Source organism: Phodopus roborovskii, unplaced genomic scaffold (assembly GCF_943737965.1).
Source record: "Phodopus roborovskii unplaced genomic scaffold, PHOROB, whole genome shotgun sequence".
NCBI classification, from domain to species: domain Eukaryota; kingdom Metazoa; phylum Chordata; class Mammalia; order Rodentia; family Cricetidae; genus Phodopus; species Phodopus roborovskii.
The window spans coordinates 4,708,706-4,727,216 of record NW_026126689.1 but is presented as its reverse complement, the minus strand read 5'-3'; the positions used below and the strand labels follow the sequence as shown (position 1 = coordinate 4,727,216).

The 18,511-nt window shown below is 42.7% G+C and overlaps 2 protein-coding genes across 2 annotated transcripts; both read right to left on the bottom strand.

Annotated features, from left to right (window-relative positions):
* Nucleotides 1-2,904: 2,904 nt before the first annotated feature.
* LOC127214308 (probable inactive serine protease 58) lies at nt 2,905-9,984 on the bottom strand. Its single transcript, XM_051174699.1, has 5 exons — nt 9,945-9,984; nt 9,096-9,249; nt 6,795-7,045; nt 3,615-3,760; nt 2,905-3,152 (listed from the first exon to the last, which is right to left on the bottom strand). Exons 1-5 carry the CDS (start codon nt 9,982-9,984, stop codon nt 3,003-3,005), a joined length of 741 nt encoding a protein of 246 aa, XP_051030656.1. The 3' UTR covers nt 2,905-3,002.
* Nucleotides 9,985-13,656: 3,672 nt separating this feature from the next.
* Nucleotides 13,657-18,199, bottom strand: LOC127214307 (trypsin-like). Its single transcript, XM_051174698.1, has 5 exons — nt 18,172-18,199; nt 17,863-18,088; nt 15,311-15,564; nt 14,650-14,786; nt 13,657-13,826 (listed from the first exon to the last, which is right to left on the bottom strand). Exons 1-5 carry the CDS (start codon nt 18,197-18,199, stop codon nt 13,680-13,682), a joined length of 792 nt encoding a protein of 263 aa, XP_051030655.1. The 3' UTR covers nt 13,657-13,679.
* Nucleotides 18,200-18,511: the final 312 nt, after the last annotated feature.

Below are 18,511 nucleotides of genomic sequence, written 5' to 3'. Positions count from 1 at the left end.
AGTATTTTTAAACAAGAAGCCATGGTTTTAAACAGCATAGACCTCACCAGAACTGGAAAGTGTTTTTTTTTTTTTTTTTTTTGGTTGGTTGGTTTTGTTTTTGTTGGAGATACATACTTTCAAAGTTTCCATTTCTGCCTTCAAAGAGCTCCCAAGCTGAGAGAAGTGATGGGTAGTGAAAAAAATGGGTATTAACAAAAGTATTCAGAGCTAGAAGGAAGTGGTGTACGGTATAGGCTAGGTAATAATATTTGTAACACACATGTGCTAAAACATCTGTATTCAGATAAATGTGAGGAAAGGGGTCTCATAGGCTCCTTCAAATATCACAGTATCACAGGCTTTTGTCCAATCTACCTCAAGACCCAGCAACTCCACTCTTGGGCATAGATCCAAAGGATGTATGTTCAACTATGTTCATAGCAGCATTATTTGTAATAGCCAGAACCTGAAAGCAAACTAGATATCCCTCAACCAAATAATGGATAAAGAAAATGTGGTACATATACCCAATGGAGTACTACTCGGTGATATCTTGAAATTTCCAGACAAATGGGTGGAACTAGAGGAAACCATCCTGAGGGAGGTAACCCAGACACAGAAAGACAGACCCACTCATATATGGCTATTAGGCATAGAGCAAAGCATAACCAGCCTATAATTCACAACCCCGGAGAAGCTAGGAAACAAGGAGGAGCCCTAAGAGAGACACACATGGTCCCCCTGAGAAGGGGAAAGGGACAAGATCTCCTGGGAAATTTGGAGCATGCAGAGAAGGGAGACGGAGTTGGGAGAGAGAGAAGGAGAGAGGGGGAAAGGGAGGAGACCATGAGGGATCAGGAAGGTTGAGTTGGAGGAAGGACAGAGAAAGAGAGCAAGGAAAGACATACCTTGATATAGGGAGCCATTATAGGTTTAAGGACAAATCTGGCACCAGGGAAGTGTCCAGAGATCTACAAGGATGACCCCAACTAACAATCTAAGCAATAGTGGAGAGGCTACCTTAAATGCCCTTCCCCTCTGTTGAGAGTGATGACTACCTTATGTGCCATCCTAGAGCCTTCATCCAGTAGCTGATGGAAGCAGAAGCAAGGGTTTACACCTAAGCACTGAGCCGAAGTCCTGGAATCCAGTTGTAGAGAGGGAGGAGTGATGAGCAGAGGGGTGAAGACCATGTTGGGAAAACACACAGAAACTGCTGACCTGAGCAAGGAGAGCTCAGGGACTCCAGACTGACAGCTGCGGAACCTGCATAAGACAGAACTAAACCCTCTGAATGTGGGCGTCAGTTGGGGGGCGGGGGGCTTGGGCAGACTATGGGGCCTCTGGCAGTGGAACCAGTATTTATCCCTAGTACATAAACTGGCTTTTTGAAGCCCATTCCCTATAGAGGGACACCTTGCTCAGCCTAATACAGTGGGGAGGGTCTCAGTCTTGCCCCAAATGATGTGACAGACTTTGCTGATTCCCAGATGGGAGGCCTCACCCTCTCTGAGGAATGGATAGGGGCGGGGTGGGGAGATAATATGGGGAATGGGGTGATAGAAAGGGAAAATAACTGGGATTGGTATGTAAAATAAGATTGTTTTTTATTTAAATTAAAAAGTTGTTTCTGTATTCATCATCTAGGAAAGAGGAGCCGAGACACTTCAGTACTTAACACAAATCCGTTGACTCTTGTAGCGTGCACATTCTAAGTTCCATGTCTCTACTCTCTGTGATCCTCTTTCTTTGAGCATGGGCAGTGCCTTCTAACAGAACAGCCCGGGAGTGACTGTGTATAGCAGGGTGGTGATGGTAATGCTTAAGGAGAGATTCCATAACAAGACAATGTTAATGTGTAAGGATAAATTGTCTGATCTCTAAGTTTTGCTACACCCACAGGTGTTAGCAATTTTGTGAAACCTACAGGCAAAGAAATGATGTAGGCAAAGTCCAGCTGTCGCCAACCTTCCTCATCAGTACGGTGTAAGGACTTGTAGTGTTCTGCCAGCAACAAAGAAGACAACCAGGGACCTGTAACGTGTAAGCACAGGAGATGCATTTTTTCTGGGAGCTTGGTTACATAATGGATAGTTGCTTCCTTTGACGATTTCTCAGAAACGGAGGAGAGTGCCTCACTCAGTTCTGCCTGCCTGAACTGGCGAAATTGGGGAAACTGAGGTATGAACATACAAATAGTACAAATACATACCATGCGATGATACTTTGTTGGGCTTTTGTTAGTTAGCGGGAAGAGAGATGAAGTTTTGATCTCCTAGGTCACAGCACGAAGGGGAGACATGTGTTAAGATTTACCCACTCCAGCAAGGCCACACCTCCTAATAGTCCCACTCCCTTGGTGAGCAAGCATTCAAGTGTATGAGGGGCCTGTGTGGGCCATTCCTACTCAAACCACAACACCCCAGCCCCTCTTCTTCACAGCGGAGGAGAATTTAATTGTGTACGTACCAATTTTCATTGTCTGATGATGAGATCGTTATCACTATAGCACATTTATTTTTCACTGACTTGATTTTGTTCGTGTGTGTGTGTGTGTGTGTGTGTGTGTGAGAGAGAGAGAGAGAGAGAGAGAGAGAGAGACAAATGCCTCATTTAAGACAAAAAAAGGAATTTGTATGACGGAGGTTGAAAGCTGTGCAAGTCTATTGTAGAACGCAGTTTGACATGACCATTTAGCAAACAAAACAAAAATTAAACAAACAAAACCCTGACAACAGTAGGCTCCTCTTGCATTTGTCACTTCATAGTCACACAGTCACACATTTCATTTCCCTTTAGCATGCTTAGAATCTACTAGAAAAACTGGTGACTGATCATTTTTTGTATAAATGAACAAATCGTTTGTTACCAAATTTCTCATCACTCTGAAAGTTTACATTATGAAAAAGAAAGCAGGAGTCGTAAATTTCTGGTGTCATTTTATTGGGTTGTTTTGGGTTTTGAAGAGTTTTTAATTCCTTGTAGAGGTTGCATTATTCTACCCCGAGCGATACGGCTTCTCAATGGGAATGCATCGTTTTCAAGATCCATCTCGCATAGGGATGAATTTCGGTGAAGAAGCCTTCACTTCCCTTGGTTATGCCTGCTTTCCCCCAGGACAATATTCCATGAAGCCTCCCATTGCAGATGGCTGGAGCAGCAGAGACCTCCTGAGCAGGAAAAGAGGACAAGTTGTCAATGTCACTTTGTTGCCGTGGATGGAGAGTAAATACTAAGATACGGCAGGTAACAGTGGCAACATCATCTGGGGGAATGCATTCGCTCCATGGGAGAGGGGATAACTCTTGCTTCAGTCTGCTGTATATTCTCCCTTTGTAGTTCCGATTTTATCTAACCTGAGTGCAAAGAGGAGGAAGGACAAATGGTCTACCCCAGATCTCTTTCACTCTCGAGATGGGAAGGACAAATGGTCTACCCCAGATCTCTTCCACTCTCGAGATGGGGAGGGGAATGGAGTACATTGCAGAGTGAGCAGCAGAGAGAGGGACTTCAGCACTCTGCCCTCCGCTCTGCGGGAGGTCTTTTTGGTATGTGATGCTTCAGTTACCAACCATACCTCTTTCTTCTAACAGATTCTGTGCTGTCTTCTCGCACGGGTAAAGGAAAGATACCTTAATTGAAGTTATGACATTAGGTGACTGTCCTATGCACATGATGTTCATCCTTGTCTCTTGTCTCTGTTGTTGGAGCACGTTCCAGCAGTCATTTGGGGAAAGCGAGTACTGATTTGTCCACGTCAGGATGTCAGGGTCACTGACTGTGGGGAAGGAAAGACAGATGAAATTCAGAGCTGTTCTGATGAATGGGCCTTGGGACAAGTCCTTAGTTTGTGAATCAATTCAACCCTGAAACTATCCAATGCAGATACCTGTAGACACTCCAAATCCTTCCTAGAGTTCCTCAGGCAGGATTTACATGTTGGAAAAACAGATCCCAAAGTTCTTCATCTTCCCATCACTGGATGTATAGTATAGTTCTATCTACTGTACATAGTCCAGAAATTTTGAAACAATTGTATGGAGGTTATAAATGCCCACAAAGAAACAGAACAAAGACTTTGGCTTCCAAAATCCCTACGACAACCCTTTGTTGGGCATCTGTTCCATCATCTTTGTATTTACCTCTTGAGAAAATATATATTATTTATTCACTGTGTGTGTGTGTGTGTGTGTGTGTGTGTGTGTGTGTGTGTGTAACTATGTGCTTATGCCATGGTGGGCCTGTGAAGGTCAAAAGACTACTTGTAGGATTCAATCCTCGCTTCCACCATGTAGGCTCTGGAGATTGAATGCAGGACATCAGTTTTGGTGGCAAGTGCCTTTACCTGATAAGTCATCCTACCAGCCATGCTTCCACGTCCAGTCATGCTTCACTTAATGATGGATGTGTTCGGAGAATTGTATCACTAGACGATATATACCTACACAAATCTAGATGGTAGCACTCACTACCTATTTCAGCTGTATTTTAATCTTTCCCTCCTAGGTTATAATCCTGCTTAGCATGTTACTGCAGTGGATATTGTCCTACAGTGATAATGACTTGTGTATCTAAACATAAGTGAGCCTAGAAAAGTTTGGTAGAGTACTGTCATTAGGAACTTTTAAGCTGCAAATCGAATTTTGTGGAGATGCTATTACATGTCTCTCCTCATTCTCTGAATGGCCATTACGATGCTGTTCTTGGCTATAAAGTGATCATTTGTAAATGATTATTTTGGTGTATGTGTATCTATATAGAAATTCACATACACGTTTGTTCATATTGTTCGTCTCCATCACAGAAGTTGCTACTGTATTGTAATGTCTGGGTACAGGGATCTTAACCAAGGGACTAGGTACTTTAATCTCTATTAAAGAGTAGTAAGAAAAAAAGTCATCAATTTGCCAAGCTAAGCACTATGGTACTTAAAAGGCTGATAGCTTATCTAGCAAGATAGTGTTCTGTAGAATAGATCAAAACATGTTAAGTCAGAAGAGAGGGAGAAAGAAGTTATGCTCAGTTTTGTGTATTTTATTTTTAACAAGCTATGTGAAAGCAACTCGAGTTACTTGAAATAAAGATTTCCTTATAGATTGTGGGAACTTTGTAGGAGAAGTCTTTTAGAGATAGTCTGTTGTGGTTATTTTAATACTCAGATCTGACAAAATAAAATCTTCATGTAGTGTAGTTCCATTTGTTTCAAATGGTACCTAAGGCTGGGCAGTGGTGGCTCATGCCTTTAGCCCCAGCACTTGGGAGGCAGAGGCAGGTGAATCTCTGTGAGTTTGAGGCCAGCCTGGATTACAGAGAGAGCTACAGGACAGTCCCCTAAGCTACAGAGAAACCCTCTCAAAACAAAACAAAAACAAACAATCAAATGGTATTTAATAAATTAGTTTTTTAAAAGTGTGATGGAATTACTGCAAACAAAGCTTAAGGAGTCAATGACAAAACCCACATGAAATGTACTTTTTGTTTGCTTTTTTTTTTAGAAAGCTTAGACACTTAGATTCCTAATCAGTTCGTTTCTAAAGGACAACATTTCAAAAAACTGAAAACCCAACACTTTTGTATTTTACGTGTTGTGAAAAATACATTTATTTGGAAAGTCCTCATTTTGTTTTGTGGTGTAGACACCGGAAGCTGGATTTAAACCTGACTAAATTTGAGAAAATCGAAAATAAGCATAACAACTAAGCAGTCACTATACAGCCAGGAAGGACACAAGAAAGCCACGTTTGAAGAGACACTCCTTCAGATATCAATCAGTTCACTCTGTTTTTCCCAAGTTGGTCCCGTAAGGCAGAGGGATGTGTGCTTACACTATGGACTGTGATTATTCCCATGAGGAGTGTCTCTCTAGGGACGTAACTGCAAGCATGCTCTAATAATTAACCCAGAGGTGAGGAACGTTCACTTTTGACGCAAGTTATGAAAATTACACTCTGTAAGGGACCAGCACTGGCAAGAGAGTCCATTTCTCCTTCAAACATTTCTTTGTCATTCGGGGACCACTGGACACAGGCTGGATTCTGCGGTAGAGAAGTTGAAAGCATCCTTCATCCTTTCTCAAAAAGAAAGGTCTGCTTTGCGTTTTCTACTCTTTTTCCTAAGAAATGCATGGTACGCTTTGGCAAGCCCGCCTTTCACCTCCAATGCCATCTTTATCAGTAGGGACTCCCAGGTCTCTCTAATTCCTTTGTACTTAGTTTACCAGCTCCAGTTCTCAAATATTTTAGAGATGGGGCAATTAATGCCCACCCTATTTGTTGCTGTCAGAGTAGCTTCCCTGTATCAATCTAATGAGCAAGAAGCTTGATGGCAATCACTATACTGACAGCTTGGAAACCAGCATAGGATGGAACCAGAGCCCGTGCATGTGGGTGACAGGTGGTAGGCCTGGGCAGTCTGTGGGGACCCTGGTAATGGGACATTTATAGCTAGTGTATGAATGGACAATGGGAGCCCCCTCCCCACAGAGGGATACTCAGCCTTGATGCATGGAGGAGGGCCTCAGTCCTGCCCCAAATGATGGGACAGACTTTGATGATCCCCCCCCCCCCATAGCAGGCCTCACCCTTTCTATGGAACAGAAGAGGGATGGGATGGGGTCAGTGGGGACAGGGAGAACGGGAAGGAGAGGGAACTGGGATTGATACATAAAATAATAAGGCGGTTTCTAATTTAAATAAAAAATAGATCCTAAAAAAAAAAAGAACTTTGTATTTCCTCTTTCTATCAAGCATAGTCAGCCACCTCTTTTCCCAGCTCCGACCTCCCCAAGATGGAGAGAATAGTCAAACACTCACAGTTCTTGTAACTATTCCAGGTCCATGTTGGTATAAAGCAGGTTTCATTAAATGTCATCGCTTCCATGGCTATGGCTATAGTTCCCACGTGCATGTTTATAGTAGCAGGGTAAGAGAGTTTTATCAGCATCAGGTCATTTCTCCGGAAATTCGCATCAAAATTAGGATGGACTACAGTCAACGCATAACTGTACGTCTGTTCTCTTTCATTTTTGATGTGGGGTTGATAAACTCCCAGTCGGATTTTAGCTCTTGGGGAAAAGGAAAAGGCAGAGAGATGGAAGAGGAAACAGTCACGTGATGTCGGAAGTCACCTGATCCAATCAACTTAGTTTTACTGTCCAGCTGCATAATTGAAGTGAGACACTGTGTATACAGTAATAGCTTACACGCTTGTTATGTCATCAGTAAGCATGTGGAATGACCAGCATGGGATCAGGTATCAACAGGATCCTCAATAGCTCCTCTTCTGAGATTTGGATAACCTGAACTAGCAGCCCATAGCTCTTTGTATACTCCGCATTTACTCAGGCAGGTTGGAACCTGTGACTACTGCTTCCAACATTCTTAGCCTATCCAATGCTCCTCTCAAGACTAGATAGTTATTTTTTTCCCATGCATTTTCTACATTGATCCTAGATCCCCGAATCCCCGTGAGAAGTTTTGTAGCGATAACAAATCATTTCCTGTTATACTCTCTAGGCAAATTCAGATGCCCGTCACAAGGAAGCTGGGCATGCAGCATACCAAAAGGCAATCCGTTCCATCCACAGTAGTGATGGGAAGTCTGATTGTGAACCCTGCCATCATGTGAGCTGCTTTTGTTTCCTGTGTTTCTGTCCTAACGTACAGGGTAAGCCTCCAGTCTCCGTTGAGTCAAACTGGCCTTGAACTACCAGATGGCTGAGTGATGTGTGAGATGAAGCTGAAGCTCTGGGTCAGACTCCCATCACTAAATGTGTCCTCTTTTCTTTTCCTAAAAATAATTAAAATATTTTCTTTTATTTTGTGTGTATGAGTGCCTTGCCTGTGTGCGTGTATGTGCACTACACATGTGAAAGTGTTTGTGGGGGCCAGAAAAGGACACTAAATTCCCCTGGGACCCCGAATTACAGATGCTGGTGAACTCTGTGGTGATGTGAGCGCTATGGGATCAAATCAAGTCCTTCCGACTGCGAGCTGTCTCTCCACCTCCTCAATGAATTCTTGACATCCAACAACAACAACAAAATATCCCGAGATTCTCAGAATAACACAACGTTCCTCCTCGTATGGGGACCCTGCATGGCATACATGTATACATGTAAACAAATGCATGCCTGGTTATAGAATAACATTTAGAAAGAAGAATAAGAAAGAATTGTAGCAGATGAGGAAGTGTGTAGTGACACATCAGTTGTTAAAGAGGACATAAAGCTACTTTTTTTCTTCTCATTCTGTCGGGACTTTTTTTTTTTTTTCCTTCTTGTAAGTATGCACTTACAATGTAACTGATAACGAAACCCTAAAGCCCTAAGCGAAGCTCCCTGCCATTCTAAATGCTTAGACGTTTCATCGATACACGTGGAGTTTAGGATGGGGCAGCGTTTGCTTGAGTGACCGTTAATCTGTGTGATCATTTTGTTTGTGACATCACTGCGGTAAGATGACTGAAAAAGTGCATTTCGAGAAGAGGTGCATTACGTCATACAGACCATCCTTGCTTTCTCTTGTTTTGCCTGCAGGGTGTGGTCTCTGTCTTCAGCTTCCTCCTATGACCGCCTCCCGGATCCCACACCCTCAGTCAACCCTGCTTCCTCAGGGTTCTAAAACCCTCATTCCTCTGTGACACCAGACACTGCTGAATGCAGTTCCCTTGCCCTGGCACATTTCTAGGCTTCGTTTGTTGAGCTGACTTTTTTTCCCCACGCTGGCCTCATATCTTTAGAGAGCCTTCTTTGTACATCCTATCCATACATTGTCCCCACAGCCCACGCCTTGCTGTCCTGTTTTATTCTTTATTTTTGATGACTTCTCTCTGCTATGGATTACTTCTTGCTATCAGAGTGTAAGCCCCGTGAAGAAAACTTGGTTCTATCTTGTTCCCTCAATGCTTATACTAAACAGCCTAATAAATGAGTCGTGAAGGCTTATAGATGAATATTTGAAATACGCCTTCTAAGACTGCTTACTGATTTCTGCACTGAAGTGGGTAAGATGGAAGGAGATTTAATCATCTTGGATTATCTAATTCCATGGCATGTAGCTTCCCAGACCATAGCACAGATCCCTCCTAGCTCCCGTGACTAAGGAGCCACTTACGGTAAGGAACAGTGAGCAGCGGTAAGCACCCATTGGGGGTCAATCAGGGTCCCCACACAAGGCTCTGGACTGGATTGCAAATAGGCCATGTAAGGAATGTTAAAATCATCTGGTAAGTTTTCCTCTGAGTCCTGGTATTCTCCTAAAATGGCTTCTAGAAAGATTAGGGATGGGGGAGGGAACAAAACCAAAAAGTTTAGTAAGCTGGGGTCGGTTAGGGTAGTTTAGTCTAACCAACACTTTTCAAAGATACCAAGGCTTTTATTTTTGACATTTAAAAAAATTCATACGAAACAATGTGTCATACAAACTATACATGTTATGAAACTAATGACTGTTCTTTGTTGAGATGGAATTATATAGCAAAGTTATCTAATACTAACACATGGACTCATCTGATGCTGATCAAAAATTCTGGGAGTACTGTATATTAGGGATATGAACAAAATAAATAAATACTTTAAAAATGATTCTTAACATTAACTTCTGCCAATAATTGGGGTATAAATGAAATACTTTTGACTTTGATAGTGAAAGAGCAAAGAAATTCAAATTTATAGACTCGCACAAGTGCCTACTGAGGAGCTCCTGGGAATGTCTCTGTAAAGTCTCATGGGCAGGGTACTCAAAATGCTCCAAGACATCACAGGGCCCCAGAGAATATATTGACAGGAAAACATATGACCTAAGAGTCTTCCTTTTTTATTTCCTTCAGTAGCTAATTTTATCTTTGGAACGATTCCCCACTTAGCACTCTATCCCATAAGGTATGGGCAGGGACTCTACCTTTCAACCACTGCTACACTGATCTGGATTTCACCCTAGGCAGAAACTATACTGGAAACTCACCTGCTGCACCCAAGAGAGTGAGGATGATAAAAATCTTCATGGCAAGCTATGATCTCACCACAGCAGGCGAGGTGGCCACACTGTAAATTGTCCCTTGGAACTTGACCAGAATGGCTGAAGAAAAAACACTTTGGTAGGAGGAAAAGGCAAAGGTCTTATAAAAATCTTCTAACTATTTTCTCAAGATCCAATCTATCAAGGCGTATGGGAGTCACCAGGATCTGATTTTGATGTGGCTGCAGAGAGGAGGGAGAAGTGTGATACTAAAACCCTCCCCGATCAGATGTGCCTGCCCACCTCTCCCCTCCCCTCTTTGTGACATGGCTTTTATTTGTTGTCTCTCCAGCCTCCGGCTAGTAACTTTAACCTGCCTCCCTGGCTACCTTTGCCTTCGCAGAGTCTCCTTGCCTTCTCCAGAGGCCCTGAAAACATTGATGTACACACTTAGCGACCGGTACTCTTCAGACTCCTTCCCGGACGTTTGTGTTGGTTGAGGAGCCTGTAGCTGTTACAGAAGTCAGTGAATTCTCCAGATTCCCTGTGACTAGATTGTGCTTTACCTGGGAGCTGGACTCCTAGCAAAGACTATGGAAACCTCTCACTGGTCTGTGACTGGGAAACGGATCCACACTTCAGCATGACTTTGTGTACTCCCCTGTTCCCCTACAACGAATCCCTAAGCTTTTATCTTCTTGCCAGGCCACATACATTCAGAACTTCCTAACTATTTTTCATCATAAATAATGGGGAAAGAAAGTTTATTCCCTTAAAATGACCCATCTAAACATGTTCCTATTTAGCTAATTAGGGTTTTTCTGTTGATTGTGAAACAACCATGACTCTGGATTTTTCCATCAAAAAAACTTTCTTAATCCTCCTCACCCCAATAAAAATTTGGATCAAAAACTACCCTACTGACATTACTTGATTGGGTAAATGAAGAAAGTTTCCTTACCTTTTCACTCTGTTATTTTGTCCATTGCAATTTTCTAGAATGAACCATCTTATTTTTTATGAGAAAATCTGACATAGTTTCCCGATTTATTAAAACCCTCTCTACTTTTCATTGAGAGTTTTATACATTTATATAAGGAAATATGTTCATAGCTACCTCCCCCTATTTCTCCTTTCCAACTCTCATTCCTCTCAATAAAACAAAAAGGTAGTTTAGTGACAACTGAGGAAATGATACTGTTGCTAGTTGTGATTGTAAATGTATCAGCCTGTTGGCTCCACAGTTAAGATTTCTTTAGCTTCATCTTAGGGGCAATAATAATGTTACACTTGAACTCTGAGATTATCTAGTCAAATATCGGCAAGAATTTAAAAAGGCTTAGACTGCGAGTAATGGTGTAATCATCTTCCTGCACACCACCTATCCTGAGTCTTCTGTGGACAGCATGCTTGTATTCCTCTGATAATTGCATGTTAAAATATTAACCCCAGATAGGATGGTACAAAAAAGGAGGAGGCTTGAGAAGTAATTATGCTTAATTTAGACGGGGAATGTGGAGCTCCCACGATGGAGTGTGTACGAGGTGAAAGTATCCGAGGTAGCTCATGGGACCACATGAGGATGCAGTTGCAAGAGGGCACACCAGAAAGTCGGGACACCAGTCCTCCCAAGATGCTCCACCGCCCTGATCGCGGGCTCAGCAGCTTCCAAAACTGTGAGATATTTGTGCTTTTTAAAAAATCCCCTTGGTTTTGGTGTTTTGTGATGGTTACCATGAGCTGACTTATGCATCATCATCATCAACGAGAATTTCATCTTATCACCAGGGTGATTTCCTTTCCATTGAGTCATTCTAGATGTCCACAGGAATCATGTAGTTTTACAACAGACCTTTCTTTGAATGATTGGCGAGGTAATGAATGATACTTGAGAGTCAATAAGGAACTAAAGATGTATATATATATATGTGTGTGTGTGTGTGTGTGTGTGTGTGTGTGTGTGTGTACAGTGTGTGTGTGAGAGAGAGAGAAAGAGTTAAAGGAGAGAGGTCGAGAGAGATATCCATTTTTAGGCTGGACTCAACACACAGATAACCACCACCTTAGGAACCTAGATTTTAAATGTATATGCATCCACCACTTAAAATTTTATCCTTAGTTAATTTAGCACATAATCTAGGCTGATTTGGTGGGACGAGGTTATAGGGGTAGAGATTATTACCAGAGACCATGGCTACTCTAGTAGTGTGATCATCAGCTTTCCATTATTTGGATCAATACCTAAGGTAATTTGTTGAATAATTTATAGTGGCTCATGGTTTCAGAGGTCAACAGTTTGGGGCTACATTCTCTTTGGGTCATGTGAGGCAGCATGGTAATGGGAGCATGTGGCACCTAAGTGTGGACAGGAACAGTAGAAAAGAGACTAGAGTAGGGATGGCGTAAATTCTACAAAGATACACCTTCAATGCTATTAGATTTCCTTTAGTTAGGCCTTAGTCCCTTGAAATTTCACCAAACAAGCATCCAACATTGAAGCCATGTCAAGTAGTAATACACCTTTGGAAGGCAAGATCTTGGAGAATGTGGACATACTGGTGGGCGAGGCTTAAGTAAACAGAAAAACTGATAAAAAAGGCAGCGACAGAACCCTGTCATATAAGCACCGACGCTTTGGGGGTGAGGCCAATCTGGGATTTGTTCTATCTTTATTGTAAATTAATCATCTTGGGCAATTGGCTTTTTAACTACATTTTGGCATCATTAAGTTTTATAACTTATGCTGCATGACAGGTACAACATAAATGATCACAGTAACACAATTTCTCTGATATATTAAGAAATACATAATTGTTTTTTAAAAAGGTAATGGTTATAGTAACCTTCCTCATTTTCACAACAGCAATATTTCATAGTCTCCCATATGTCAAGTGATCAGTGATTTTTTTTATTGATTATGCTAAGTAAATGATGAAAGAATCCTTCAAATTCCATAAAATAGCTCAACTTTCTGCTCACTCTCTTTTTCCTTTTGACACGTTTTTATTCTTTAACCATTTTATACATGTGTTTAATGTTTTTATATTTTATTTTTTCTAATTTTAGTATTGTAATATACTTATTTCTCTTTTCCCTTTTCTCCCTCCAAACAGTCCCTATTACCCTTCATCACTCTCCTTCAAGTTCATGGTTTCTCTTTTTGCTAATTGTTATTGCATGCGTACATGTACATCTTTATAGATATATATTCTTGAATATAACCTGTTTATCCTGTATGATACAATTGAATTTCATCCCCATTATCTTTTGATTTTCTTATCCTGATGAGGACCTTCTTCAAAAAAAAAAAAAAAAAAAAAAAAAAGCTTGCTTATGGTTTTTTTTTGTTTGTTTGTTTTGTTTTTTCTCATTAAGCTTAATTATGGTTGCTGCCCTGCACAGGAACTTATTGATTACTGGAATCTGGTCAGTTTATCAGTAGCTGCAACGCTGAAGAAAATGGCACCTTACTTTCACAAGTTTGAAGAGAAAGTTCATCATGACCAAACAAAGACAATATGTAGACAAATAAGTGGCAGAATACAATGTTTTTATTTCCGTGCCCATCTCAGGCACAGGCACAGTAGGAAATTGAAGTTGACTATGGGGGTGGCTCCGGAAAGATAGATTCTTAGTTAGACTATGGGAGGGTGGCTTGGGAAAGATACTTAGTTGACTATGGGAGGGTGGCTCAGGAAAGATACTTAGTTACACTATGGGAGGGTGGCTCGGGAAAGATACTTAGTTAGCCTCAATGATCTGTTGTATCCAGTCCAGGTAGTTGCACACCCTGGTGTATACAGCAGGCTTCCCTTTCTCACAACTGGTGCCCCAGGAGACAATACCTTGGAGTTCTTCATTGCAGACCACAGGGCCACCGGAATCAAACTGAACAACAAGAAAAAGATAGTCAGCGTTCTTGTTGATACCTAGGGGAGAGAATGGGAGGGCTGATGTGGTTCTTCATTATCCTGGGGTTATTCCTCAAGTCCCTCAAATGGCACCCACTCTACGCCTGGAAATCTAGCACATGATATCGTTACCACATCACTAACATACTTGATTTTGTACTGTGTTACTTCTTTCTGACACAGACCTGTGAAGGCTATAAAGGGTGAAGACTGGAGAGGTCTAAGAGTGTCCCATCAGCTCTTCCCTTTCAACACGAGATCCCTGCAACACATCCCGGAAGTCTGGCTGTGCGTATTGTCTGGACAATCTTTTTTAACCATCACAAACAGAGAACTTACAGTACGTGCTAAAGCTATTCCCCAACTTCCAGATTCAACCTCAGGAAAAATAATTAGTTTTAATTTTGCATGTGCACATGGGGTGTATGCGTACGTGCGTCTGTGTTTTTGTCAGTGTATGTGTACAGGGAAGGACATGCATGTGTGTGCTCCATTTTTATTTCTCAAGACAAGAGTCTATCATTGCACTTAAACGTGTGGATTTCTGGTACTCTACTATTCATCTTGCTCCGGAGAGCCCTGCCATTGCCTCTCAAGTGTCAGTGTCAAGGTTAGCTGCTATGCCTGCCAGCTTTTGCAGGGATTCTGAGGATCAAAATTTCAACAGTGGTCCCTGTGCTTCGTCCACTGAGCCTGTGCTAAGATACAGAGTTACATTACAGCCTTCTGCGTTTCCTATGGAGAGATGTGTTGACAGCCGTGAGACTGACTGGCTGGACAGGGGAGGGAAAGGAACACACCTGACAGGTATCTTTTTCCTCTTCTAGGAAGCCAACACAGAACATGTTGTTTGTGATACGATGTGGGTAGGCAGTGTGGCAAACGGGGTCCGACAGGATGGGGATATTCAGACAACGGAGATCTGAAGAGATGATGTCTGTGGAGTGAAGAGCAGGAATGCAAAAGCATCCACAGTGTCCCGGGTTACTTCTCCCCACCCTCTCTTCACCCTCGTAATACTTCCTGTGTCTTTCAATTAGGCTAGGCCGTAGTTTGGGAGGCTTATTTATTTGTTTTAGTCCTTCCTAGAAGATTTTCCAAATAGTTCTAACCAACACGTTCTTTCTTTGACATGCATTCTAGGGTGTCAGATCTGAAGTTCAGAGACTTCCTTTTTCTAAGTTTCGTTCTCCAGGCTGAACTGAATCTCCTAATGTTCCATGTTCCCCCCACAGTATCTAACGCTGTGGTTATCACCAATCATGCTAAAATTCACCGACGTCTTTCTAATAGTTACATTTTACTTCATCTTCTACATGATCTCTGTCAGCAAAACAATCTTTTAAACCCCGAAAAGCATATTCCGAGTCTTAAAGTGAGAATTTGGACCAGGTGACACTGACCTGCCTTCCATTTCTAGGCTTCCTCACATTCGCAACTTAAGGCCTAGGTGACACTTACTTCCAATGCTCACTGTGTCTCCCCAGCCTGACACAAGGCACTCAGTACCAACAGATGGGCAGGAGCTTGGCAGAGAGACAGTGGACACTTGAGAGTTGATGGCGGCTGGCGAGTTCAGTTTAATCAGCATGATGTCGTTATCGGTGGTATCATTGTTGTACTTGGGGTGGGGGATGATCTTGGCCGCATTAATGATTTGTTCACTACCCTCAGCTTCGTGACTGTCGAATTCTCCCAGACGAACCTGTATTTGGCTATATTTGCAAGGGTCAACAGTTTTCTAAGTGTCCTTCTTGGACCTCTTCCCCCTCCTCCAATCTTTGGTCAAGAACATAAACACAAACCCTATCTTCTTGCTTTAGGTAGTCCCGGTTACTTCTGTCCTAGCCACAGTTAGAGAGTTCCTTATGCGTCACTGCCAGTGCACACCCAGAGCCCACCACCTCACGGCCAGTGCACACCCAGAGCCCACCACCTCACGGCCAGTGCACACCCAGAGCCCACCACCTCACGGCCAGTGCACACCCAGAGCCCACCACCTCACGGCCAGTGCACACCCAGAGCCCACCACCTCACGGCCAGTGCACACCCAGAGCCCACCACCTCACGGCCAGTACACACCCAGAGCCCACCACCTCACGGCCAGTGCACACCCAGAGCCCACCACCTCACGGCCAGTGCACACCCAGAGCCCACCACCTCACGGCCAGTGCACACCCAGAGCCCACCACCTCACGGGGATCCAAGGCAGGAGATAGGGAAAGTACCTCCTACAAAGTCATCGGAGGTGAAAATGGGGTTGGGGAAGAGTGAATGAACTCAATGGGGAAGATGGAATATTAATATATCTTTTCTGTTTGAGGTCTCAAAGTTTAGGGAAGCGAGGAAGGGAGACAGAAAATATTTAGAGCACAGAACAAATTCTCCTTTTTCATGTTGTAATATAAATATGGTAAATTGCATTACTTCATATGACATCTTTATGATCACAGCTGAGAAACAATTGCTGAGATTATGTGTATGGTTTCGGGTTTTTTTTATAATTTTTTTAATTTTTATTTTTATTTTACATATTGATCCCAGTTCCCTCTCCCTCCCTTCCTCCCTCCCACTCTCTTTCCTTCTCTGCCCCCCTCACATGCACCCTGACCACCCTCCCCTCCCCTCCCTTCACCCTCACTCCACATGTAGCAATGCCATCCAGGAGGGCATCTAAATATGTCAGGTCATTTAAAGTAGGGACTAGGACTTCTCTCCTGTCTCTAGGCTAAGGGAGTGTCCCTCCATGGGGGATGTGCCTGCAAGGTCCTTTTGTGCACCAGGGATCCATCCTGGTTCCACTGTATGAGGGCCCTTAGACTGCTCAGTCCTTCTAGCTGAGACCCATGTTCAGGGGGGCTGAGTCCGTCCCATGTTGGATTCCCAGCTGTCACTCTGGGGGCCGTTAGCTCCTCCTTGTTAAAGTCAGCTATCTCTGTGTGTTTCTGCAGCGTGGTCTTGTCCTCCCTCTCTGCATCTGGATTCCAGGAGGTAGGCTCAGTGTTTAGTTATGGGTGTCTGCTTCTGTTCCCAACAGTAGATGAGGGCTCCATGATGGTAGATAAGTTAGTTGTTGATCTCATTATCAGGGAAGGGCATTTATGGTAGCCTTTCCACGGTTGCTCAAATTGTTAGTTGGGATCAGTCTTGTAAGTCTCTAGACATTTCTTTAGGTTTAGTTTTCTCTTCAATCCTATAATGGCTCCCTCTTTTGTGTATTCTCTCTCTCCCTCTCTCTTTCTTTTCTGTCTTCTATTCCTTCCTCCCCTGAGTCAATCTTCCTGGTCCCACGTGCTTTCCTCTCCTCCCCTTCTCTTTTCCAGGTTCTCTCCACTCACTGCCCCCTCCCCATGTGCTCTGGAGGGCTTGTTCCTCCCCCCTTATGTGAGGGACCTTATGTGAGTCTCTTAGGAACCTCCTTGTATCCTAGTTCCTCTGGCGGTGTGAATTATAGGCTGGCGATCCTTTCCTCTAGGTCTAAAATCCATATATGAATTCGCAGGCAAGTGGATGGAACTTGAAGAAACCATCCTGAATGAGGTAACCCAGCCACGAAAAGAGGAACATTGTATGTACTCACTCATATATGGTTTTGGGTTTTTAAACTACTTCATTATTTAGAAAAATATCTGTAAGGCCAAGGGCAACATTCGTTATCACTAATAAAATTCCTATGACCACTTAGACATCTGGCTTCTGATTTTTCTTTTCTTTTCCTTTCTTTCTTTCTTCTTTTTTTAAGTGGGTTGGCAAAATTGCTGAGTAGGTAAAGGGGCATGCTCTCAAGCCTATGACCTACGTTTGATTTCTGGGACCCACAGGGTGGAAGAAAAATAAAACCCAACAACTCTGGAACTTGTCCACTGACAGCCACATGTGACTCCCCCAAAGTAAATGAAAAATACAAAATTTATTTTAGCCATTAAGGGTAACTGCCTTTTTCTTGTTTATTCTTCTGCAGGCTAAGGGAGAAAATGGCCTTAGATTTAGGAGTGTGAATGTTGGATACTTACGGCTTATAGCAGTGAGCAGCAGTCAGTACCCATTGGTCACTGACAAGAGACCCCCCACACAGCTTGTAGCCAGCATTCAGGGACACTTGGTAGGGGACTGAGTTGTTCTTACATGTGTAGCTTCTAATAGTCATGCCATCAATCTCATTAGTGAGGTCATCAACTGTATTAGTGAGTTCATCATTCTCATTAATGGGGTAATCCGTCTCATTAGTGGGGATGGCAGCTATTGGGGAAAAGAGACAGAAACTCTGTTACATAGATATGTCATGAAATTCCATGCATGAAATATATAAAGACTAACCGCACACGAGGTGACCATGCCCTGTGTCGCCATCAAATCAGAAAATGTTGGGCATTAGGTGGTAGTTGTTTGCTTTCTTTTTTTGTATTTTATTTATTTCAATATAGATATTTTTATAACTTGTTGTATTATGCCTTTCCTATGAATCTTCTTACACAGGAAACATTCACCATTAGCTACTGCTTTAGGTTCAATGAATCTTTCATTCTTACATACACATTTTCACACACACACACACACACACACACACACACACACACGTAAGGGCGTTCACACACAGCAGAGGCTCAGAAGATGAATGTCCTAAAACCACTAGTTAGGGTACAAATATCATCTCAAATGTAT

Coding starts and splice junctions, on each gene's coding strand:
- LOC127214308 (XM_051174699.1), bottom strand. CDS start 9,984: ATGAAGATTTTTATCATCCTCACTCTCTTGGGTGCAGCAG. Junction 9,250..9,944: donor CACTCTCTTGGGTGCAGCAG/GTGAGTTTCCAG, acceptor TAATCTTTCTAG/AAGCCATTTTAGGAGAATAC. Junction 3,761..6,794: donor CTGGAATAGTTACAAGAACT/GTGAGTGTTTGA, acceptor CCTTCCCCACAG/TCAGTGACCCTGACATCCTG.
- LOC127214307 (XM_051174698.1), bottom strand. CDS start 18,199: ATGGCGACACAGGGCATGGTCACCTCGT. Junction 14,787..15,310: donor AGACACAGTGAGCATTGGAA/GTAAGTGTCACC, acceptor TTCACTCCACAG/ACATCATCTCTTCAGATCTC. Junction 13,827..14,649: donor AGGAAAAAGATACCTGTCAG/GTGTGTTCCTTT, acceptor CTTGTTGTTCAG/TTTGATTCCGGTGGCCCTGT.